This window comes from Thamnophis elegans, chromosome Z, assembly GCF_009769535.1.
Source record: "Thamnophis elegans isolate rThaEle1 chromosome Z, rThaEle1.pri, whole genome shotgun sequence".
Taxonomy (NCBI): Eukaryota; Metazoa; Chordata; class Lepidosauria; order Squamata; family Colubridae; genus Thamnophis; species Thamnophis elegans.
This window is the reverse complement of record NC_045558.1, coordinates 75,815,207-75,842,022: the sequence shown is the minus strand read 5'-3', so window position 1 is coordinate 75,842,022 and position 26,816 is coordinate 75,815,207. Positions and strand designations below refer to the sequence as shown.

The 26,816-nt window shown below is 37.3% G+C and overlaps 1 protein-coding gene and 1 long non-coding RNA gene across 7 annotated transcripts in view; one reads left to right on the top strand and one right to left on the bottom strand.

Moving 5' to 3' along the window:
* Window positions 1-6,369: 6,369 nt before the first annotated feature.
* LOC116520669 lies at window positions 6,370-10,658 on the bottom strand. Of its 3 annotated transcripts, XR_004256822.1 has the most exons (4): window positions 10,428-10,652; window positions 8,973-9,670; window positions 7,483-7,590; window positions 6,370-6,547 (listed from the first exon to the last, which is right to left on the bottom strand). It is a non-coding gene; the product is annotated as an uncharacterized LOC116520669 (long non-coding RNA). The 3 variants fall into 3 exon arrangements; XR_004256821.1 differs by having other exon boundaries at window positions 6,370-7,590; window positions 8,973-9,127; window positions 10,428-10,658; XR_004256820.1 differs by having other exon boundaries at window positions 6,370-7,590.
* Window positions 10,659-10,748: 90 nt separating this feature from the next.
* Window positions 10,749-26,816, top strand: part of TPK1 (thiamin pyrophosphokinase 1) — a 392,033-nt gene continuing 375,965 nt past the window's right edge. For 2 of the 4 annotated variants that reach the window (XM_032234582.1, XM_032234579.1), the window contains exons 1-2: window positions 10,754-10,829; window positions 23,468-23,536. In XM_032234582.1, the coding sequence (XP_032090473.1) occupies window positions 10,814-10,829; window positions 23,468-23,536 (85 nt within the window). In that variant the 5' untranslated portion in view covers window positions 10,754-10,813. Of the gene's footprint in view, window positions 11,074-23,467; window positions 23,537-26,816 lie in introns of all 4 variants that reach the window. The other 2 variants (XM_032234581.1, XM_032234580.1) reach the window with 2 other exon arrangements.

Sequence of the window (26,816 nt, the reverse complement as noted above, 5' to 3'; positions counted from 1 at the left end):
AGTACCAGATTCTGTAACATGTTTTGTTCCCTATGCCATCCATCTGGTAAATTCACAAGATTCATTTTTCTTGCCATGTACATTTATACATTCAAACTAGACTGTGTTGTTTCTCTGTCTCATATGATATATGTAGATATACGCATAATTTTCTATTTATTTATTTTGTCATTTTATATAGTTATATATTTGTCCAAAATTTAAAATCTTATTTAGTTTTCCTTTTCTCTTTTCTACTATCACCTTTCTTTTCTTTGACTCGTAGAGTGTTGTGTTGGATAACATTAATAGTCCAAATCCAAGTTAATCCACTAGATTTCTTCAATCTTTCAAATCCATAACCCAATAGCCAATTTTAATAAAGTTTAGTTATTAGTTTCTTTTAAAAGTCTTCAGAAGGGAAAAAACCTCATTAAATGTTCTCAAATTATCCAAGTTGTCTTCTAGCATAAAATCAATGTCAGGTCGTCTTCCAGGTGTTATTACTTCTCTTCTGTGTATTAGACTTTGTATGTATTCAGTTCACTTTAACGAAGTAGGCTATGGCAATAGTGCTGTAGTACTTCTTCCATTAGATGGCACTCTCATTCCCAAATCCAATGTTAAACAGTCTGTCAAAAACAGCTGATTATCAATAAATCCAGGTTTTTTTTAAATAAAAATAAACAGAACAGTTTCTCCCCAAAATCACTGTTCAAATTGTTTGAGCTTTTTTCAAGCTTTCTGTGTTGTAGAGCTTTCAATTCTTAATTTTCAGGGTCTTTTTCTGTGTGTGTGTTAAGTCGCCACTTTCTTAGGCTTAGGAGTTATCTTTTAATATTCTTGTATTGACATCAGTTCTTTAGAGTAAAAGTTAGTAATTATCTCACCCAATTTCAGTGTTCTGTCCATGAAGCGCTCCAGCACAAATCTTGTGGCCCTGGTTGTCTCAGCTTTGTGACTGCCTAAAATAGCCATTGTCCCTGCTATTCGGGAGAGCTTGCTTCAGACTTAATGAGGAAATTGTGAGTTCCTCATGGTCAGCAACGTGCCTCTCCTTCCTTCACTGCCCCTACAAGGCAGCCATGACCCCTTAGGGTCTCCTGGCACTAGTTACCGGCTGGATTTCTCAGGGCTTGGCAGAGCCCACTATTTTCCAGCCGTTCTTGTCACATCGTCAAACGGAAGTCAATACTATACAAATTTTTGTGCACTCTGTATAGTATTCTTTATTGGCATATCAATGTAGAGTTACTTCTTCCAACCTGTTGACTACTGTGTTCTTCAAATAGCAATAGCAATAGCAGTTAGACTTATATACCGCTTCATAGGGCTTTCAGCCCTCTCTAAGCGGTTTACAGAGTCAGCATATCGCCCCCACAGTCTGGGTCCTCATTTCACCCACCTCAGAAGGATGGAAGGCTGAGTCAACCTTGAGCCAGTGAGATTAGAACCGCTGAACTGCAGATAACAGTCAGCTGAAGTGGCCTGCACCCTAACCACTGCGCCACCTCGGCTCTTGTTTGGTATATGGTTGGTATAGTTTAGTGAGAACCTTTACCAATTATTCCTCAATTGCTTGCCATATTTCTGTATACATCCCATTATTTTCTATTGACTTCCAACTTGATAATGACCTGAAATGCTGCTATACATTTATCTTCCAGTTCTGGAAACAATTAAAAGTCTTTGAATTGGCAGAAATAAGTAATTCTCCTGCTTCATTTTTCTTTCCTAGACTATGCAGTCCAACTATGTTTTCCTTCTTAATATTTCCAATTTTGCATTCCTCATCTTTCTTGCATGTTTTATCATTTTTTCCTTGAATTTAACCATAAAACTCACCAATCTCTTCTTCTTCTGCAGTGTATTTGGAATATAAACTTGCGTAATTAAATGTAAAGATTGTTCACAAAGCTAATTTACTAATTTAATTTATACCTGAGAGTATGTCATCTGGCAACAAATCATCAGTCACTATTTTATCTATCCATATAGTTTTCTTGACAAAATCCAGGAATGATTTACTGTTGCTTTCTCCAATGCATTATGAAATGATGTCTTCACCATAGTCATCCATGTTCAGCATTCTCCTATCAATCATTCCTAATAAAGGTGCTTTAACTGGCAGTTGGGATGATCTTGGGTGATCCAGCTGTGTGTATATACTTCCAATGTTCTTTGCTCATTTCTTCCAGAGGTATGCCACTGTTTAAATGAGGCAGCACAGGACTTATAGGGTGTGATATGTACTTTAAAGAAAGAAAGGGTACTGTATTTTTTGAGTATAAGACACTTCGGAGTATAAGACGCACCAAGATTTGGAAGCGGCAAATTAAAAAAAAGTTTTTGCACTCTGCAGACCTCCCAAAAATGGCCTGTTTTTTTGTAAAAAAAAAAGAAAAAAAAAGGACATGCATAGCCTTTAGGAAGCTTGTAGAGTGCTCCTGGGAGCTGGGTGTGTGTGCCAAAATGAGCAAAATTCTGCCCGTTTTTTGCTCATTTTTGCCCTCCCCATGGAAATTGAACTTGTGAGATTTTTTTTTTTTTTTTACAGGGTGCTTCCCTGGACAAAACAGCGAGAAACATGACAGAGCTGCAAGTCTTGGGTAGGCAGCCCAACATTTCTCTCCCCACCACAATGCTAACAGAATCCAGGCTGCTTCCCTTCCCCTCTGTCTCTTTAGCGAGACAGGTGGCAGGTGGGATGGAGGAAAAGTGAGAGGTGTGGAGCGAGACATGGTTTCTCTGGTTGTCTCTTCTCCCCCCCCTTGCCGGGCATGGCAGGCTTCCTTTGCAGCTTCCAAGCCAGGGCAGAGAGGAGGCAAAATGCTCATCCCTGGGGATGAATCAGACGCTTCACTGGAGAAACTGCCCCACACCAGCCCCGGCTTCCTAAATCTCTCACTCCCCAGATTGTTCCCCTCGCAAAGAAAGCCCAACCCGATGCAGGGCGGTGACAGGACACGTCAGAGCAGTGCTGGCCAGCCGCTTGGCTGGGGCAAATAACACCCCCCCATAATAAGACCAAGACCATATTTTGTGGGTTAAAATAAGACCCTGTCTTATTTTTGGGGAAACACGATATATTTGCCTTAATTCATGACAGAACACCTTCATTGCATATGAGCTTTATCTGAGTGGGGAGAAAGATCTTTTTTTATGAGAGCTTTAAGATTTTGCAAGGGTATTTGTATTTGCTATTTATTTATAAACAATGACAGTGCTTTGAAGTTTGCATCATGCAGAAACTGTAGGGAAGGTCCAAGAATGGATTTAATTTATAATCTCAATATATTTGATGGCAGATCTCACATTTGAATTGTCTTGGTATCATTTTCTTTTCCTTATCAATAGTTCTATTGAACCTTTATGGCTAAATGGAATTAAATTAATCTCTGATAACATCATTTTCATTATTTCCCTCTCTTCATCCTTCCAGTATCTGTAATATTGAAATTAAAGTTTGTGGAATAAAAGCATACTTTTTTCCTGGTCGTCTGTAGGGAATAGCCAGACATCTATTGCTAATTATTTAGTTTTTTAGAATATCAGATATTATAATAAACACAACCTTTGAACAAGAAGTTCAGAGTGACACTATTAATTTTGGATTAAGTTTAAAAAAGAAATAGAACTTTCTTAGATCCACATATGAGATTAGGCAAGAGTTGTTATCTATATATGATTCTGGTAATAAATCCATAATCTATGCTACCACATTTTACAATGCCCTAAATCTAATTCAAAACAAATTCATTATGTTAGCCTTGCATTGCATATGTCAATGTACATAATTATTTCTTAATAATAATTCTGTAATTCCTCCTGCCTAATTTGTTTTGGCAATGCTTAAAAGAGATTGCTAGTGATATCCACGCATTCTGTACAAATTACCATATAATTCCAGTAAAAGTAGTTATTAATAGAATTATTTATTTAAAAAGTAGTTACAAATGTCAAATGTGATGTATCCTCATTAATCACATATATAATCAAGAGGCAATTTTGCCTAATAATATATGATATGTGGGAATCTTTTCCTGTGTATCTCCCTCTTTCAGATTTGGTATCAATGAAGGATCAGTTTTCTTGCTGCTGCCTTGTTCTAAGAGAGAGAGAGGAGGAGAGGTAGAGGGGGAGGGAGGGAGGGAGGGAGGGGGAGAGGGAGAGGGAGGGAGAGAGAGAGAGAGAGAGAGAGAGAGAGAGAGAGAGGGAGAGAGAGAGAGGGAGAGAGAGAGAGAATTCTAAATTGGAAATGACCTAGTACAGTGATGGTTAACCTTTTCGGCACTAAGTGCCAAAAGCGTATGCGCTTACATACTGCAAGCGTGCCAGAGCACCAGAACCCAGAAGAGAGTAGCTAGCTGGTGCCAATGCACGCGATGGCCAGTTGCACTTCTGGGTTCCATCACACGCATATGCACCGGGAAGCTGATCTTTGCGCATGCACATGCCAGAACCCAGAAGAAAGCAGCTGGCTGCATGCACATGTGCAAGTACAAGAGAGCAGCTGGCATGCGCACTGGACCAACTAGCCAGAATGCATGCACGTGATGGAACCCAGGTGGCGACAGCGTACATGCCCGCAGAGAGGGCTCTGCGTGACACATCTGGCACATATGCCATAGGTTCACCATCACAGCCCTAATGGTTTTCCTGCCAAGTACTAACTAATCTTCTTAATTTTAAAGCTCAGAGAATAAATAGTTACTTTTTTTTTTGTTTCCTGAGAAAAAGCAGGGTACAATAATTACTTAACACTACTAGAAAGTCATTGCCACTATAATTAGTATTATTATTAGTCATGTACCAATTAAAATAATGTTAATCTCGGAATGGATTTAGGTATAATAATAATTTCCTTACTTTTCATTTTTTTAAAAAGAAGTGAGGTTTTATTACATAGCTCTTGCTTTCATCTTGACTCTTTCAAGACTGTATTACTATATGTCTGGTTAATTCTGCACATTGCAGATATAAAAACAGGGCTCTTCCCTCTACAAACAGAACAGATAAGAGTTGAAAGGGACTTTGGAGGTCTTCTAGTCCAAACCCCTACTCAAGTAAGAGACCCATTTCAGATAAATGGCTGTTAAATCCCATGCTTATTTGATTCATCCCCCCCCTTTTAAGGTGGGAACTATGTAAGTTATTTTTCAGCTCTCTGGTAGTTCCTGGTGCACCAGGACCTTTAAAGATATGGACCTTTAAAGTGGTTCTGAAATCACTTCTGCCAGCAAATGAAAGCAATATTTCTTAAAAGCATGGTGTTAGGACCCCAAGGGTCTCCCAAGATTCTCACAAGACCCATCAAAATTATTTGCCAAATTATGTTGAAAAATAATACTCATCAGAGTGAGAAGTGGTAGGGGCAGCAAATGAGTCAGTTTTAATTTTTAATATAATAAATATTGATACTACACATAGAAAGAAAAGTTATTTTGAGGTCCTCCATAATTTTTCAAAATGAGAAGGGGCCTATGAGGAAAAAAAATCAAGAAACATTAAGAAGGATAGTTCATTTCTTTTCCACTGGACAATTTCCATAGGAACACAACTTTAGTCATGAAAGAATAAATGGCATTCCTTCTTGCAAGATTATGGATTTCAATCAAGCCAAAGCACCATTTACAGCACCAACAGACAGGATGATGGTGAAGTTTTAATTCTAGAAAAGTATTTGAGGTCCAAGAGTAAAATTTAGCATTATTCTATGACCTTGTCTTTTAAAAAGACGGCTATTCTAAAACTAGTCACACATCCACAAACAAGTAAATTGTTAGAAAGGAAGGCAATGTTGGAGGCTTATTGGGATGATTCACTTTGTTGCTGGGTCACTAATACAGAGTTTACCATAATTTGGGGACAGGCCTAAAATAAACAATATTTTAAATTTTGGAAGACTTCTTTTCTTAAGCCAATTCCTAACTTGATAAAGCATGTAAAATAGGCTTCTAAGAAGGTATGCAATTATTTGTATTACACACTTGTAAAGTTTCTTTTCCTGAAAAGTGAATAAACTTTTAGTAAAAGTTTTAGCAATTCCCTAGTAATTTCTAAGAAGAGTTCTTCAGTTATTAGAAATTAGAGACTACTAAACTCTAAAAGAAACATACAGAAAACTTTACTGATATTCTATAAAAAATGGGAATATGGGTAAAAGAGATTTCAATTTAGTGAATTTATTAATAAGGAAATTTTTATTTGCACCATAAATCATTAACAGAGCTTGGCAGTTTACCATTTCTGTGTTATTTCTAGTATAATGGATCTTATATTCCTTTAGAATGGTATTTAAAGAGATAAAGCACTCAAAAAAGTAGATTGCAATTAATCAAATATTGCACTAAGGCTTTATTACTGAAAGTGGAAAGTATGCAAGTTGTACAAGAAAATGAAGGATAGTTTGCTTTCATCAAATTTATTTCTTGCTTTTTCAATAATAAAAACAATCACAGCAAAGGATATAATTCATACAGTAGTTCATTGGATACTTGTTTCTGCTCTCCCCTGACAAATAATTTGATTTCACATCAGAAATGAATTTTTCCTCCTACATCTGACCCTAAATTTTGATAGAAAAATACAGTGTTATTTAAGTCAAACATGACTCTCTTATGATAACTGTAGTATCTAGTGAGATCTTATAATAAGATTTTTACTGCATTTTTCAGAGCTATTTGCCCAAGTTAATGAAGTCTTAAAAAGAAAGGAAAATAGAAGTTGGATTCTACATAAATATGGATGCTGAACTGCTCTCAGTTTTAGGGAGGAAGGACATGGAAGGCAGGTATAAATATGGCATTAGATTGTTGCTTCTAAAGCTCAATAGTCCCTCAACACCAATCCTATCTTATTTAGCAACATATTTGGCCCTTATATGTACTCACATCATACACGTCAGAAGCCCCGAGGGGCTTCCAGATTGAAATGATTGGCCAGTGATATCACTGTTGCCTGAGGATGCCCAGTTGGGGACTCTTTTCATGTAGCCAGCAGGAGCTGGAGTAAAGGAGGTGAACTCATCCCATCCCATGGCAGCACAAGAGTCTCAAATACGAGCTTGCTAACCTCCAACCCAGCAACCTAACCATATGAGCCATTATAACAGAATTATAACATACTCTCGGGTAGTGTGTGCTTGGAATAAAAGAATAAAAGAAACATGATAATTGATCCTTAGAAAATAATAATTGTGCAAATGTGGAATTTTCAAGGTCCAAACATACCCTAATTTAATTAAATAAATGGTACATTTTATTTTAAACTAGAATGCAAACTTTTTCTAGCATGCACAATTTACCTAGCTTTCAATATTCACATTTCCTTTATTATATATTTTGTATACATACACATATACTGTACATAGAAAACAAAAAGAAATGAAGTGAAATATTTAACATATAACATTATATAACAATTGTCTTGAATAATTTCATTCATACATAAAACAGCAATAGAATATTATGCAATTTACTTTGCATCAAGAGAGATACCTACAATTTTTGGTGTCCAATATATTATTGGTGTCTTTTCACTTATGCAGTGATGTTCCTTTGCTGCCCCCTACTGCAGAGCATAGCAACATTTTCCAAAGGACCTCTCATTCTGACAAATAAGTGGAATGAAATCATAGACTGTAACTTTCATACTAAGGCCTACCCAAAGTTATATACTAATGCTAATTTCTTCATATCAATCATCCCAGTAAGTTTAATATACTAGTAGAAATCAGTGAATACTATTTATTATTTTCTAATTGCTGAAGGCTTTTTAATATTAGTGTAATCAAAATATTCCCCAATTGATACATCTAAAAAATAAAAAGATTTAGTTGGCACATATCTAGTCAGGTAGCAATACTATCTACAAACAGGAAGTATGACCAGTAGTGGGATCACCTGGTTTGCGCCAGTTCAAGAAACCAAAAGCTAACTTTCTGAGCAGTTCAGTGAACTGGCTGAAGCCCATCACTGCACTGCTTGTTTAATTAAGGTGGGAGGGGGTAAAGGATTAAGCTTAAAGAACTGTGCCTTTAGCTTTAAAGTTTCAGATACTTGAAGAGCATAAAAATATGCTACATTTGAAGGACTAAAATACAATTTTTTTTTCCAGGCGTATATAACAACCAATAAGGATTCATGATAAAAACATCTGAATTAATGGTTGAACACACATACAAGTCTGCTGCCATCCATCAAAGCCTTTGTAGGAATGGCATCTACAACATAATGCTCTATTTGTATTTTTGTACAGGTTATCCTTGACACAATAGTTCATTTAATGACCAAAGTTACAATGGCACTGAAAAAGATGACTTATGACCGTTTTTCACATTTACGACCATTGCAGCATCCCCAGAGTCATGTATCAAAATTCAGGTGGTTAAACTGTCTCACATTTATAACGGTTGTAGTCTCCCAGGGTCATGTGATTCCCTTTTGTAACCTTCTGACAAGCAAAGTGAATGGGGAGGCCAGATTCACTTAACAGATGTGTTACTAACTTTAACAACTGCAGTTATTCACTTAACAAATGTTTGGCAAGAAAAGTTATAAAATGGGGCAAAACTCATTTAATAAATTTCTCACTTAGCAACATAAGTTTTGGGCTCAATTGTGGTCATGGTGAGGAGAGGCCGGGCGAGGCAAGGCTGGGCATGACAAGGAGTGGCTAGGAGAGGAGGGGAGGGGTGAGGCATGGCTGGGCGTGGCAAGAAGGGGCCAGATGAGGTGAAGCGGCCCTCAACAAGAGTGATGTCAAGTTGACTACACCACCCGTCACAGGACCACCCAGCCGCACCTACCCAGCCAGTCATTAGAGCAGAGAATCAGTTGTTAAATTATTTGAATCCCACCACTGGGTTGGTAAGATTGGCAATGGCTTCCACTATCAGTTTATTGGGAAAAAGAGATTAGAGTCACAGTTCGTTCTTTTAACAAACAGGACAATTAAAAAGAATAGGAATATTGAAAAATAAGTATTGTTACCTGCATATATCATCCTTACTCTTTTTATAAGCTGAAACGTTATTTTTGATTAATTTGTAATGTGGGTTTGGAGACTTTGTGTTACAGAATGAATAACTGAAGACAAAATGATGAAGCTGGCAGATTAGATGCTCCAGATTTGGAGGCAATAGCCGCTACAAAAGATAAAAAACAACAACAAGATACAAAATTTTAAGTGGGTAAGAATGAATAAAATGAAAGGTATGTAAATAATAACAAGCTACATGAAAATAGAGTTGCAAGTTAGGCATATGAACAGAATTCTCCGCAAAGAGTATAATAATCTCTGAACAGTTCTCAGATTGTGCGTAGAAATATTGTTTTACCAGTAAAAATGATTAGCAAGGCATGAAAAATCAATATACAATTAGAAGCCTCTGCAAGCTCAAAGCATTGATCCATTGAGATTCTTGCTCTCTACATGATTTGCTGATCTCATCTTGCGTAATGGCCCCTTCTGGATAAATTTGTCCAATTCCTTCATTAGATATAGGGGAGCATTGGTTTCCAGGATAATAATATGTGTGTCATAATTATGAAAATGTTGCAATTGATGTCATTCTGACTTTGATGCTTCTTTGCAGCAGACACTAAGCAGGAACTTTCCATTATTCTTACTGCAGCTGGTTCCCCCTCCCATATGGTTCGTAACTGCATTTCCTAAATTCTTGAGTTTTCTGTGGATGGAATTATAAATTAAATAATCATCTAGAGTAACTAGTTGGTTACTGGAGGGTCTGTAATTTTGCAAAGGTGAACAGGCTATATATGAACTATATGGCTGCACGATTTGAAACTTTTGTACCTATACATAGGCCATGGTTCTGGTAGAGGATGTGAGGACATATTTGGCATTTCTGACCACTGCCTATCTAGTCGAAGGTATTTTTATTTATTTATTTAATTTCTACAAACACCCCCCCCCCTCCAATCCCACCTAAGTGATTTTGGGCAGCTCAGAAGATATACACGTGAAATTCTCTATGTACCCATTTTCCATCTTTACAACTGTTTCAGATATGTATTCAGACACCTAAATTGTGTTCATGACCTTGGACAACCAATTCAATCATTTAACATTAGTTTCCACAGAAAATGGAGAATTGAGTATGATTTGCTTAAAATCATTGTAGCAAAATATAGATCTGCAAATAATTGCAGATTATACCAAGATATTCAAAACAATAAAAGCCTCTCAGAATTTATTTGCAAAGTACAGACACTAAACCTACTTTTAAAATCTGTAGCAGAAGAGAGCCCACATAAGCTTTTTAGGGAAACAAGGGAGAAATGATCCTTAATTTTAAAGTAGTTCTTAGGAATACATCTAGAGCTGAAAAAGTTATGACCGTGGCCTGAAATTTTGTGCTCATAAATCTGATTTTAGAAGAAAGCTTGTAATTTATTCTTCCAATTGCAAAGATACGGTTGTACCTTTGATATGTCGCATGGCTTGTCGCAATGCTACCAAGCACTGCGGAGGTTAAAGTAAGTGTTAACGCTCGTTTCAAACGTCTCAGTGTTTTCCTGATTTGGAATAATGAAAGGCCCACGAACGGGAAGCCACGCAGTTGGCAGTAGCAACTTTTTCTACGAGACATCCTCCATTCTATAGGTGGTGCTTTTCTCATACCACCTATTTATCTATTTTTGCTTCGGTTTCTCGGCAATAGGGACAGCCTTCCTTCCGCTTCCTCTCCGGCACTGTTACAAATCAAATGCCGAGTCGGTGATTACCGTGGCAATCGATGTGATCGCTCTCTCACTTCTCCTACACGCTGCGTTTGCGGCGCGCCAGTGTAAAAGGAACATTTGGAGAAATGCATGACTGGGAAGGTGAGCCGGCGACATCAGGTTCTCTGCAGAGCTAAATACTCCCCCCCCCCATCTTTGCTTATTAATTCCTTCGTGTTTTCTGTAAGGGGCGAGAGACAAGCTATAGTTTCAAGAGACGGCTGTAGCGGCGGCGACGACGACAATGATTTTTTCAAACTCTACAATTACTTGGCAGTAAATCCCTCTGGAATTCCTGCGACCTATCTCTAAGAAGAGCGTGTAGGAACGTGGATCTTGACCCTAGGTAGTGTTTTTTTTTTTGTAGCTTCTTAACGTTTCTTTTGATTTCTGCATCTCTTTCACAACCTGTCGAGGGATAAAGTGAGAGCGTAGAGGCTCTTCCTGTCCTTAATTAAGAGAGGCCTCCAGAGATCTTGACGGATCTTAATTTCTACAGCGAGGTCCTAAGTTTCAGACCTGCCGCGAGATTGCATGTTAACTTTCTCAATCCTGATCTCATTAGAAACAGGTTTTTAACAAGAATTTAATCCCTCTGCCCACCTTTTCCAAATATACCACAACTCATACCGCTGTATACCTTCCAACACATCCTTTGATAAAGAACGCTCTGGTTGCCAGTGAGGGGTGTTGTGGCGTTAAGGAAGAGATCTGTTTTATAAATAATAATTCAGATCTCCCCAAATGCATCCGAGGAGGATTTAAACAAACAAGTTTGTAACTTGTCAGAGAAATTTTGGGGCACTATGGGGAAAAAAATCCTGGAAATACCATGAATGAATTATCTCACAAGCAGGATGATTAAAAGAAACATCAATTAAATTTTTGGATGTCAATATCAAAAAAAGAAACCAAAGAATGTTAAATGTTTGCATTAGCACTTGATGAGGGGGACTGTGTTTTAAGCTCCTTATGCTATTTTTCCCCTATCATAATTGTATCCTTGCTTTTATTAGACTCCTAAAAGTAGAAATGGAGGGGTAGCAAATGACTCAAAAATCCCAAATGAAAACAACAAATCCCAGATGCAAAGAAAGGCAGACTAATCAGAACACATTTGTCCTGTATCTTAACTGATTTATTATGTATCATGGTTTTATTTTATACATAAAAAGAGCACTATAACATTTTTACACATGTATTCTTTTTAACTCTAGTTAGTTGAACATATCAGTACAACATGAAACTAGAATAGGGCAGATTAAAATTAAACCCAAGACAATATTGGTAACCTTGATTAACTGTCTTATCAGTCTAACCCGCCTCCCACAGTTTTCAAGAAGATAAAAGGACTAGGTTGCCTACTTGAAGAAAGGGATAGCACCTTTGTTTTAAAAATAATCTGCTTAGAATGTATAATTTGGATAAGAATAATATTTTAGAGAAAAGTGTAAATATTTCCTTTACAGCCATTGCCAAAATAAACAAATGGGGTCTTATTTTAATTTTTTTGGGGTGGGGAGTCAACGTTTTCCTCCTGCATCTGTTCTCTCCTCACAGCAACCTCCACTTAGGCAGTCTGGTCTCAGAGAGAGAAAGTGGCCCAAGGAGCTTCTATGGATGAAGAAAGACTAAAATCTGTGTCCCCTTGGCTTTATTCAATACTTGTATTGAGAACTTAGGGAGTCTTCCAGTTTTTGACTGCAAAAACCTAGAGACTACTACATGTATTTCTCTAGGGCAGGGGTGTCAAACTCAAGGCCCACAGGCCAGATTTGGCCCTTGGTGTGTTTAAATCCGGTTTACCAGGCTGACCTGGAAATATCAAAGGACCAGCCCGCGGTGCCTGCTTTTGGCCAGCAGAGTTTACAGGAGGCCATGGAGGGTGAAAGTGAGGCACGAGCCACATCCTGTTTTAGCTGGTAAAATACTTCAGGAGGCTGTTCAGGCTGAAAACAGGCAGAGTTTTGGCCAGCAGGATGTTGTAGGCAATGTTCCCTCTAATTTTTTTTCAGTGTGAGCGGGAAAGTATAGTGTTTGAGCGGCACAGTTTCATGCCTGAGCACCTAAGAGAGCAACAGTTTGAACTGCTGTCACGTCTGCTGGACATTTGCGCAACATTCCAAGAGTCAAGCGCCGATTGCGAGCGAGGTTTCAGCCTGATGAATGCCAGGCATGAAAAGTGCCACTCAAACACTATACTTTTCCGCTCACCCTGAAAAAAAAAAAGACTTCTGCTCAGCTTTTACATTGTTAGACTGGCTAGAGAGAGACATGGCACCAACAGGGTCCTGGGTCCTGGCATTTTGCAAGCAACCTGTCCTCTCACATTCCTTTGGAATGCAACCCATCACATTTGAATTAGATTTTGCCAATTATCCTATTAAAAGATAATCCTATTATTCTAAAATACGACTAACTCAATATTAAAAACTGTAAATATTTAATGCTGATAAATAATAGCAGTAATTGTTATTTAGTATGAGTAAAATCAGTATTGATATATCAATATAATATCTATCAAAATTGACAATAAACACTAAAATAACAATACAAATATATAATGTGAAATATAAATGTAATAAATATAATATATAATGCAACATAAATGTAATAAAATAATTTATCATGAAACTCTCCCCCTTTAAAGTAGTAAGATCAATTAAATAGTCTAGCAAGTTTGGACTATATGCTATATGTTATGTTACTTAAGAATATATATACCTCAGAATCAGATACAACATCCACATCATTTCCAACTGAATCGATAAAACCATATGCCATGCCAAAACTATTTTAAATAAAGATATGAAATTAATCAAGTCTTGCATTTATTTTTCAAAATGAATGTACTATTTTTTTGTTATTTAAGTTTGTACCCCATCTTTTCATCTCCAAGGTATTCAAAGCAGCTAAAAGGTTTTTTTTAAAAAAAATTGAAATCTACTTAAAAACTGGTGTTAACATCACCATAATCTAATTCAAAAAGCCTGGCTAAAAGGGGAATTATCCTTTTCTAAAACCAAAAAAGAAAGAACTGCTTGTATTCTGTAGTATTTAATCAATGCATAGCTTTCAAATGTAATCCAAATTATATATCTAAACAACATTATAAATCATTTAAATATCAGAAGATTCGAGCATTTTTTCTGATCTCTTGGCAGAAAGGATGTGTACTGGCATTTTATGGAATTTAAAATGATTAAGTCCATGACACAAATTGCACAATAGGAAATCCAGGCCAGAATGCATTTAACTCATTGTATTACCAGGGACCAGAATTTAGCAGGCCCAGGGAAAAAAAAGTAGGTAAGGCCACTTTATAGCTAAATTTGATACCATTACAAATTAAATAGGATTAAAATCTGTGGTTTATAATTTACCCAGTTGTGCAATGTCGCCCGTCCCACTCCTTTCGCCGGCAGTAGCCCGCTGCACCAAGGGGGCATGTAAGAGGGAGGGGAAAAACAGGAGGAGAGGTTCAAATCCAGATTTCCACCCAGATGCCTCCCAGATGGGCCCGAAGATTCCGGCCAGGGTGACCACTCTGGCGCTGCCTATCATTCCTGCCGCTCCCCGGGGAGGTGGGGCAGCTGCGTGGAGATGCATCTGCCTTTTGCACCCACCGACAAGATATGGATCCCAACCCCGGGCGTAATTTGATTCCCCTCTTCCCTGAGCTCACAATAACACCCTGTCTCACAAACCAAGAGCCCATCAGGCCGAGTTCGACGGAGAGGCTTCGAAGAAACAAGCCAGCATATATTTTTTTCCAAAAAAAAAAAAAAAAAAAAAACCCAGTCCGGAGCTCAGCTGAGCTGAGGCTGTTGGATGAAGCCGTCACCAACGCGTTTCCCCCTCCTCCCCCTCCCGCGTTCCTTCAAGACAGGAAAGGAAATTAGGTCCGTGGGCCACATCCAGCCCAGCCAATCAATCATTTGCCCTCAAATAAATCCAGTTTGACACCCCTGCCATGTAGTGATTATTGTGACTTTTTCAGCTGAGGTAAGAGCAGTATAAATTTTTATTGACTAAGTTTTAAAGAAGATATTGCTGAAATGTCTTCATGGAACTAAGCTGTAACTTAGCACTAAAGGAAAAGGACTAATGCCCTGCAGTTTTCACTTAGATCTGGATTCAGTTTGTATTATCAAAGCTTTTCCCATGTCAGGAAGCTACAGAATAGAAACAGCTCCACTATTCTCTGTATTTGTAAGATGCACATATTACATAAAATTCTTATATTATAATGTATTATATATATAATATAGAACAGTTTATAATATTTTGATAGCCAGGTTGATCTAGCAGTTAAGGCACCTGATTAGAAGTTAGGAGATTGGGAATTCTTGTCTTGCCGTGTGTATGAAAACTATCTGGGTGACTTGGATCAGTCACTTACTCTTATCCTAAGCAACCTCACAGATGGGGAAAATAAAAGAAATCAGTTATTGAGTTATTTATAAAAATAATAAAAAGTGTATTATAAATAAATGATACTACAATATCTTTAGCAACATCAAATAACAACATGTGTATCGCATAAGGGTGCAATAAGTAGATAAAAAATCCAGTTTAAAGGTCTCACTGACTGTAACAGAAGGCATGCATTGGCTTGCTTGGCTAGGTTAAATTGTTCAGTAAACCATTATTTTGTTTCTTGGCTATCCAAATTATTGTCTGAAGTCTCAAGAAAACATGTTGGGTCATATTTTCTTATAGATTTGCAAATTTCATAAATCTTGCTTTTTAAAGATGTGTATATGTGTGATTCTTACAATCTTTATACACACACACCTGCTTCTATCATACATTTAGTGCTTTTAAATATGTATTCCTTTAAACCACAAAACTTTATTGATTGTACAATCATTATTGAAGAGAGTGCTTTATTTAACATGACAATTCTGACAGAGTTTTTATTATTGTATAATTATTTAAGCACTGCACAAAACTCAGGAAACTCCTTACAAATAATAGGCAGATAAATAATTACAGTCTTTTGTGAGTATAGATTTTTCCTATTCATAATCTGGTTCATCTCTGCTGTTTTCAGAATTCATTTGCTTTAATAAAGCCATTCCAGGGCCATCCCATGAATGCCTACTCAGAACTCATTGTTCCCAAGTGATACACATAGGATTACAGGTTAAATAATACTGCTTGTACAGATATCATTAATGTACTGATTAACTGTATTTTTATATACTTTAGTTTAAGCTGTTAAATTTGTGGCATTCCAGTTTGGACTTTTCCCCAATGATTATTTTCAAACTATACCGGTAGGTGATAGATAGAAGCTTTGGATGTACTTCTAAATACGTGCGCCTTGAGGGAGATACTTCAAGAGGGATGCTTCTTGTGCTCAGATATATTTTTCTCTTTACTGTTAGTTTAGCTAACTTAAGTACATGGTTTGGGACTGAATAATGCTATAAATTAAGGTGTGTTTTTCCTATAATAAACAATAGTAAACTGTACTCTTGGTGACTATTATGGTAGGATAGTTACATAATATTTCTTGCTGTTAAATGTTCCTTCTTTTAGACTGAATGTATTCCCATTTGGAAAGGCAGGCAAGGAATAGGCACTTATTAATAATAGTTTATTACATCCATTTTAACTACAGATCTTAGGTATTATAGCCTTTGCCCAACAACTGCTGGCAGAGAAAATGCATCAGATAAAACTCAGTAAGGTACAATAAAAAGTTCAAAATCCAGAAACAAAAGAGCAACATGGAGGAAAACTAGTTAGAAGTACTGCTTAAAATTAACTAAATAAAAGAGGGAAATTATGTAGCCTCATCTTAAGAGTGGTTACTAGGAAGGGAGTTCACATGTTTCTCGGACTTATGTCTAAAATAAATGAATATCAACTATAAAATGCTGAATTGTAATATTGTACAATAATGCTTTATTTGCTAAGGTTTTACCTGTATAGTTTTGAGCAGGACTGGCTCTCTAGTAAACATGCTAGAAATAATTCTCCTTGTCTTCTGTGGGGTTTATAGGGGTGTGCTTTAGATTATAGTCTGATAACCAAAGCCTAGCCCTAAGTATATGTTTGATTACTTCTGCATCCCTGTCTTTTAATAAAACTTTGCTTCCTAGAGAGTGAGTAAGGTGTTTGCAGGATGGAGAGAAAGGATGAAAGCAGTACTGTGCCGCTCTGATGCAGGCTCCTCGATTTTTGTACATGCATTGTGTCAACAATGCAGCTCTGGAAAGGGAAAACACTGTCCTACCCTTATTAGACCATTGTTTTTGGCATTTTAATTAAAATTGGTGCTTGCGAACATTTGAAAAAGAAGCAAACTAGGCAATCTGTATCAATGTGTGGTTCATTTATGAGGAAGAATCACACAAGAAAGAATGGCTGTTTTTATGAAGAACTGTATGTATTCATCTCTGACTTGAAACAAAATAGAATTTTAATAAAACCCTTTTATTGCAAGGAACATACCATTACTCCCTAAAATACAGATAGATTCAACTTCTACAAAGAAACCAACTTCCTTGCATGCTCTTTACTCAGTAGCATTATTTATTCATGCAACTTTCAACATGATTCAATTAGTCTTTTTAACTTTTTGATTCTATGTCTGCTTTCTGTAACTCATATAACAGCATCTGAGGAAGCATTGCTTCTTTTAGAAGAATCCTACAACTGCAAAATAGATGCTGTACTTAGAATTCTTTAAGTTCTGATGAAGCCCAATGCCAGATAATCTATATTCTACTAAAACTCTTGTATCTGATTGTTTGTAAATTCAATTAGGCAAAACAGTGCATAACAGGGCAATAATTTTTGAATCAACTTATCTTAAATGGGCTATCTGGGACCATAATTCCTATATGATTGAAATTTGAAAAAGCTGTGGTTACTTCAGCATCACTGCACATTCTGACTGCACATATCCTAGATACCTGTAGTTGTGTGGCAAAAGGGAAAAGAGGAGAGATGTATCCCCATCTTCTTTCCTGCCTTCCAGTGAGTTGGCTGGGGCAAGGCCTTATGACCTTATGATGGTAGGATGGCTGGGGACTACTAGATGTCAACCCTTTTCTGGAATGGGGAGTGAGGGCATAGTTTTCTGTATAGTTCCTCACTTCCTAATTCCCCCCCCTCTCCAGAAAAATAGCAGACTGTGGATTAGCTGAAGAGGAAGAGTGATTTCTGATGCTCCCTGTCAGCTTCTGATATAGTTAGTGAGGAAGTTGGCAGGTAATCATAAATCAGTACCGATCACATTGCTTTTTTGTCTGCCCATAATCATTCTGTTTCGCTGTTTAGATAAGAAAACATCTGTAAAAGAATGGATTAATAAGTCATTTAGAGGAGGACACCCTAATTGGGAATAACATTTTGAGATCCAATTTACCATTTACCATTATCAATTTACCATTATCATGATTCTCTGTATCTCTTTCTTGACAGACTACTTTGGCATATCTTCATTTGTGTTTACTTCAGGTCCAATTTACTGCAATCATTCATTATTATTTCTCCTAGATTCTATGCATTATTTCATGAACTTTAAAATGAATATTTTGTTGTTATCCAATATTTAAGGACATGACTTTTCTCAGTACCATCATATATTAGTGATCATGTTCTTCTATTGTGGTACCTCCTATATTGCTGATTTCTGGAATCGCTTCCAGAAAAGTTGAATTATAAAACACTTACTATTGCAGCATTTAAAGCTATACCAAGTATATCACATCTTATCCACAGATATTTTTTTTTTCATCCAGTGATGTGTAATACTAGAGTTGAATCCAGTGGTGAAATTCAATTTTTTTTACAACTGGTTCTGTGGGCGTGGCTTGGTGGGGATGACGGGAAGGATGCTGCAAAATCTCCATTCCCACCCCATTCTGGGGCCAGCTAGAGGTGATATTTGCTGGTTCTCTGAACCAGTCAAATATTCCACTACTGGTTCTTGAAAACCTGTCAGAACCAGTTGCTGAATTTCACCCCTGGTCTAATCCTAATCTGCATCACACATGTTATTTAACTATAGCCCAGCAACAACAGACAGCCAGTCAAACAGTCTGAAATCAGACCATAATTCAGAAATATCTGAACAAACAACATTCAAACTACTTTGCATCTCATCAAAAGGTATTTAAAGATCTGTGTTTTGACAGACAAGCAAAACTCAAAACACGCTGACAATGTCTCCTCGAATGATGATGAAACCAAATTGTCTCCTCGAATGATTTGCAACCAAATTGCCAGGCTCAGAAGTCAAACCAACAAGCTACTAATATTCAAATACATTTCACATCCTTCAGAGTGTAATTACTACTTATCTCAAAGAGTAATGGCTGCTCTTAATGCTGCAGTTAGCCTTCTAGCTTTTTGGTGTGACTGGACAGTGACCATTTCCTTCTTTCAACAAGATGCCCTGGATCTGTTTAGAACATCATCACTGCCAGTGAAGGATTCTGCTTCATTTTGACATATTTATTACCTTTAAGATCAGTTTGCATTAACCTCTTACCCTGAAAAAAGAGGAAGTGTATTGTGAGGAATGGATTTCCCATACCAACTAATTTAAAATAGTGTCTAAAATCAAGAGGGTTAGTATTTTGACCCTTCAAAAATGTGGAACCTCTAAGAGAGGTTCTAAGACAAGATTTAAAATATTTCTGACAAAGATGATTTACAGAGTGGTGACAAATGGTGGAAAAATTATAAAACAACTTCAAATGAAAGCCAGCATTTGGATATATTTAGAAGATAGTTCCCAAATATATCATTGCCATGCAATGGGTCTTAAGCATTTCCTTTGATTAGTTTGCTGCTTGCAATGCTCTGTTTTAAATCTGCTTCTAAATTTGGCTTAGTAAAATTATTGGAAAGTATTCACTTTCTAGGCTGCTGATTGTCATTGGAATGAACTTAAATCAGTCATGTTTTTGATGCAGTGATGATATATACTATAGGACTTATACTTGTCCCTTAGTAGGTATTAGTTGTATCTATGATTATTGTTCTTTTCTTTACCAAAGTTTTTTGTAGGAATACTATGTCCTATCTATGTTAAAAAAATTATGAAATCAGAATCAATTATTAGGCCAAAGTGATGTTGCAAGACACAAGGGAAAGAAGATACTGTGGGGCTTAATGTCATTCTGACTGCTATGAGAAAGCCTCAATGGCTGGGACCTTTTCTTGGATGATCCAGAATTTCTGCTAAATATTATTATTCATGATGATCCATTTGTTGTCTAAGGTATTATATGCATAAGTAAGTAGGTTTCTGGAGGTTCTGATACATTTATCAGTAGATGACATTCTTGATCTTGCGTTAGTTGCTACAATATCAGATGGAACTATGGATTGAAGTCCTTGGATACAGGATGTGGGGATGTGATATAATGGGCTTTTTAAGTGGGGGAAGTGATGTGCCAGTGCCTGGAGGCTGTCAGGGTCTGGATGGGAGCGAATAAGCTTGCACTCAATCCAGACAAGACCGAGTGGGTATTGATATTGCCTCCCAAGGATAGTCCAGATATTCCATCCCTTAGCCTGGGGGATGAAATTGTACACCCCTCAGAGAGGGTCCGCAACTTGGGTGTCCTCCTGGATTCGCAGCTGACGTTAGAACATCATCTGTCGGCTGTGACCAGGGGGGCTTTTGCCCAGGTTCGCCTGGTGCACCAGTTGTGGCCCTACCTGGACCGGGAGGCACTTCGAATGCTCACTCATGCCCTCATCACCTCAAGGCTTGATTACTGTAATGCGCTCTACATGGGGCTGTCCCTGAAAAGTGTTCAAAGACTACAGTTGGTCCAGAATGCAGCCGCGCGAGCGATATTGGGTGTACCTAGATACACCCATGTCACACCTATCCTCCGCGAGCTGCACTGGCTTCCTATCGGTTTCCGAACGCACTTCAAGGTGCTGGTCATCACCTTTAAAGCCCTACATGGCATAGGACCTGGATATCTGCGAGACCACCTCCTGCCACATACCTCCCAACGGCCGATAAGATCTCACAGGTTGGGCCTTCTCCGGGTGCCGTCGACTGGACAATGCCGGCTGGCGACCCCTCGGGGGAGAGCCTTCTCTGTAGCTGCTCTGGCCCTGTGGAACGATCTACCCGCAGAGATCCGGACCCTTCCCACTCTCTCGGCCTTCCGAAAAGCCACGAAAACCTGGCTATTCCGGCAGGCCTGGAGCTGTTGACCTCATGAATGAGGTCCGGCCCACAAAGATTGAATGTATGGTGCGTTGCTTTTAAATTTGTTTTCCTCTCTCCCTATTTTTAACTTTTTATCTTTTTAGTCTTGTTTTTGTAAGTCGCCCAGAGTCCTACGGGATTGGGCGGCATATAAATTTATTAAATTACAATTACAATTAATTCTGCTTAGCTGAATTGTCAAGTAAATTAAGATGAATCAGATCATTGGATAAGAATGATAGCTTATTGAGGAGTCAATTTGGTTTTAAGTAGTTAGACTTGCATGTTTGCTGTGACATTTCATATTTTCCTGACTTTGTAGAATTGTCAATTTACAGGGGTATGAAGGTATATGGCAATTCTTAATATGGCAGCCATCAGATAGGAAGTCCAGATACACCAGCTCAATCATGGTTTAGGGATTGTTTAAGTTCATTATGTCCTTTCAATATTTCTTCCTATTCCCAGTTTGGTAGAATTGCAAAAGAAGTAATTAAGTCTGGTCCTAAGATTTCAAGAGTTAATTAAGCCTGGTTCTAAGATTACAACCCTGATTTCATGTTATTTCTGTGTTTTTTTGTAAGTTGTCTTATCAAGCACCATGATCGAGTTATTTTGTCATCATTTGACAAAATGCCCATAATAAGAGGCAGCATAAATCCAACCTGATAATTTCTGAGAAATTGACTCCTTTTCTCATCATGAAACACTTTCAATTGATGTATTTGGGAAGAGCTCTGGAAAGATTTCATTTTGGAGGACATTTAAAGGATTGCGAGGTGATCAACATAATTATTTTGTAATCTGCCATGCTTGGAAGTCATTCAATAGCATGCACATTGAGCATATGATGTTGGCACTGAAGAATATGACTAAGAGAGTGAACAACAGCTTTTCTGGTAACCAGTGTGATCAGTAAGGCAGCCTCATTTGTTTGAAGTATGCAGCTATTCCTATATGATTTTGATCCTTTGGAGGCAGGGGTGGGGGGGTTCATCATGCCACAGATTGATAATTCTCCATACTGTTAACTGTTTTGAAGATGTCATCTGTAGACTGCTCCTTCCTTTGCACGAACAATTCAGATGCTATTGTTAAAAGATCCACACTTTTATGTATGGATAGAAATTCAAAAATTACTGTTTGTGCAGTCAGTAAGCATTGCCTGGCAGCAAGATTTGTGCATTTTGTGTTTCTGCTTGCCCCTCAAAGAAGAAAGATTTATTGAAGAGGCAGCAGTTATTTCAATCCCAGCAGCATAAGAAGCTAAATGGTGCAGGGAATCATGGTGCTGTGACTCCTCATGCAGAGAAAAGGAAAACTTCAGTAATTGGTGTTTCCCAAGTTGAGGATCATATCTATTTGTGGTATAGATAGAGTAAGTAGAGTAGGAGGATTTTTTTTATCAGTTTTACTTACAGATTTCTCATTTACTTCTCCACTCCAGCTGTCTTAGAGTCTTTCAATAATAAACATGTGTCAACTTTTATCTGCTTGGCTGATGTAGGTATTGGTTGGAGTCCAAGACAGATACCATAATTATTTTTCCTTTTGTCAATATATGCAAACTAATGATAGGACTTTCTCCTTCTTCTTTAGCTTCCTTCTTGGTTTTCTTAAAATCCTTAAATTCTTTGGAAAATTTAAAACTTTTATAGGTGTTAAGTATTAAATGTTTTAAAGAGGCAATTATACTATCCATTTGATTTAATGGTTAACGTCCCAGGCCAGAAACCAAGAGATTGTGAATTCTAATTCTGACTGAAATATAAAAGCCAGTGAGTGACTTTGGGCTAGTTACTCTAAGCTTAACTCATCTAGTTGTGGGAAAATAAGAAAAAGGACGAAAATTAGATATGTCGCTATCTTGCGTTATGTATAAAAATAATAAAGGCGGAATAAAAGAAATCTTTAAAAAAGGAACAAGAGGCAGTGAGCAAATAAACTTTCATGTTAACTGAATATCACCTTGCTGCTCTCTTCTCCGTTCCCCTCTCCCCATTTTTTTTTTGCTTGATATGCACACGTTCTTATTGCCAGCCTCCTTTATTTGATTCTCCTAGAGTTTTGGTTATTGAACTATATTTATTCTTTCTACACTAATAATTATAAAGAATGAGAAAGGTGGATCTATACATTTTAAATAAATACATTATTTAGTTTTGACTTCAGGGAACAACTTCTACAACAATCAATATTTGCCAGTTAAAAATTGAAGTCAAATTTGGGTCCTTTATGTTACAATTTTCCTGCTTATCTAGAACACAAGATTTACAAAGCTGTTGAATTGTAAATTGTACTATCTATCCATCCATTTGATGTCTAACATACTTGCACATTAATCTCAATTTGGAATATGCTTTCTGCTACCTGCTGTATGTAACAGTCTGTGGTTTTCTAGAAATAGATTTTTTTTGTGGCTATCTCAGAACTAATCTTTTATACAAATATTATGCTCTGGGCATGATTTAAATATAGTTAAATGTTGCATTAATAACTAGGTTTAATGAATTTTAACTTATTTATTTTGATTTCATTTTAGTTTTAAAAGCCCAACAGCAATCTGCTATGGAACGGGTGTGTACTCCATTGGAATGTCTACTTCCCACTGGTATAGTACCTACTCCTTACTTATTTAGTTATTCATGTATATATACATATTCTGTGTATAGTATTTTAGAATTTAGTGTAATGTTTTGATTGCTAGTGGTATGATTTTACACTATTTTAAAACAAGATAATGCATCACTGAGTCATACTTTAGTAGAGTAAGGTAGAGTAGAGTAGAGTATGGCTACAAACTATATCGTGATCATTTCAGAAGGATAAATAGGCACTAAATTTTAACTTGGAAAATCTACATTTGTCTTAATGATGTATAAGCAAGAATGCTACCATTGTACCAACTGCTGCATTTCTTCCCAACTCTCCTTGCTGGGCTGCTTTACTCATACTTTGGGTGAGAGTAAGAGACTACCGACAGCCTGCTTCCCCTCCTTTCTCATGCTGCACCAAGGAGAGTTGCCTTCTTGCACTTTTATGTCTGGCCAGACTGAGGCAATTTCAGCATCTTGACACTCCTCTAATTGCCCTGCTCCACCCCTCTCAAAGCAAGTGACAGCCGCATAGGCAAAACTACTAAACAGGTGACCAAGCTAAGTGCCAAAAGAATCTCATCCCATTACCGGGAGTCCAGGTGTCTCTTCCTAAGAGCATGGGACTTCTTGCGACCAGAAATGCTGACTTGAAATTGGGTCTGCTTCAGCCTCCTAACTTGGGTCTTTGGGCGAAGGCTGGAGGGAAGTGCCTCTGGTGGTGAAGAGCCGAAGGGCTTAATTCCAGTGGGACTGCATAATGGCTTTGAACTGGCTGAGCATCTCATCCCCGCTAGGCCTCCAGGCGCCAGGACCTGGCCGTGCATTCCTGCAGGTCATCCCTTTGCTTGGAAAGTCTATGCTTATAGTCATCAGTGAGGTGTTTGTGCTGAGCCTCCTTTTTGGCTAGATCCAATTTGAATTGTGCCAGATGTTTGCCAAATCTTTCTCGTGATGGCTGCTTAGCTCCAACAACTGCTTTCTGTTGGGACCCTAAGAAGACTGGGCGGTGAGATGAGGAGTGGCTGGAGGAGAGGGGCAAGGAGAGACTGGGCGAGGCAAGATACCCCTCAACATGAGTGACGTCGAGTTGCCCACACCCACCCAGTTACATGCCCATCCAGCCATGCCCACCCAGCTGGTGATTACGGCAGAGAATCGGTTGTTAAAATTATTTGAAACCCACCACTGCATTCATCCATTGTGGAAATTAAGTAGACCTTCAAAGGATGGAACAGTGAGTCAATCTTGAGCCAATGAGAATCGAACTACTGAACAGCTGGTAGTCAGCAGAATTAGCCTGCAATACTGCATTGTATCCACTGTACTGTGCCAATAGCAGCTTATTTTCAGTTGCTTCTAGACTATGCTGTGACTCTAAAATTGAAGAATTACTTTGTGACTAAGCATAGGAAGTCCATTGAAATGATTTTTAGACATTTTTTTTAGACATTTTATTAGGATTTATAGGCCACCCTTTTCCCTGAGGGGACTCAGGGCGGCTTACAATCACAGGGAAGGGGGTGCAATACCAAAAGACAAACAATATGTGAACAGAATAAAATAATAAAACACAACTTGCATTCAACAGTCAACACTCGGGCGGTTTGAATGATTGAATGATTCAGTCTATCAAAATTAAAGCTTTTATTTAAAACTCTTTTTATATAATTTTTTTATAAAAATTTTTTTTTATTAGTTTTATTACAAACAAACAAACACACACACACAAACATCATCTGTCATTACATCTTGTAGATAGCGTATCCATTGGTCACAAGTACATTTCGTGCGTTCTGTCCACAATCACATATATTCCATTCAGTCTAAATTGTACATGTTAAAAATTTACATATTTTACATACCACAATTTCATTTAGTTAAGATTTCAAAAACACAGCCACCTGCTGGCATTTTTTTCCCTTCCCCCAGTTGCAGTCAATATGCCATATCTCTATATCCTTATAACATATATAAAAAATAAAATAAAAAAGTCAATTAGTAGGACATCTTATATTTCCTCTCTCTAACATATCTTTGTTATTATTATAGTTAACTAAGGGTTATTTACATTTTTCTCTCCTCTTCTCTCCACAAATGCAAAAAGCAACAATCTCTAAACAACAATCTATTAATATGTGTTAACGAAATGACCATTTAAAATCTAAGACAATCTAAAGAAAAAAGAAAAAAATATTGACATTTCTAATTAATAATCACCAAAATATATGTTAACCTTCCCTTTTGTTTTTATAGTTGAAAGACAGGGGGGGGGGGGAACCAATTGTTTGCCATTTCCACTCCAAATTAAAATTTCTAATTGAAAATCTCCAAGATGAGCATTAACATTCCCTTTTATTATTGTAATTAGAGAAAGACAGAGAAGGAAAGAAAAAAAAAACAGTTGTTTGCTATTTACGTCACATCACCTCTTATTCTAATCCAAATTATTTATAGCTTCATAACAAGGTCTAAAGCACAAATTTATCATTCCACCAGATCTCAGTTGCAATTTGTGGCCTGGTTATTTATCCTAATTAAGGTTATCCTTTCATTGTTAATATCATGATATATTACATGTTAGCGACTAAACATTCAATAATAATCTATAAGAGTCTACAAAATACTAAAATCCCTACTTATTAACCATCAAAAATTAACTAATTTTTATCATCAATTGGCATAATCAACCAGTGTCCTTCCAGTAGCAAAATAAATCTTTCTCGCCAGCAGCTGTGTTATCTCTCTTATTAGAATCTTTTCAGAATTTATCATTTCTCGCCGCACTCTGTAGCTTGAAGGATCTCTCATGTAATTTCGTCGCTCTTTAATTGTTATTAACGTAGGCTTAATTTTGGTTATCAAACTTGTTTCTGGATATATGTGTCTTCTTAGTTCCATCTTTTTCACTCTTTTTTCCCTCCTGCATCTTGAAGTTGAAAGAAAGGCTCCAAGTTGTCAAAAACACTTTTCCAGCTTCCCTTCTTTTCACTTTCGCTCGTATTTAGTCCATTGATAGATTCATCTGACATCTTATCTTTATTTTCTATATTTCCATTCTCTTCTTTAATCTCTGGGGCTCCAACCCCCTCCTATTTAACTGTAGCACCCCATAAACTGTCCCATTTCTTGTCAAATCTCTTAAGTCCTTCTGCAATATTTTGAAGTCCAGCCAGGATGTTTTGGATTATTAAATTTTCTGCCTCTGAATTTTGATCCATTTTTCAGAATGCAAAGAAATATAAAGGAAAAGAAATAGGAAGAGGAATCTGCCACTCTAGCCTGTCAAAATTTTAG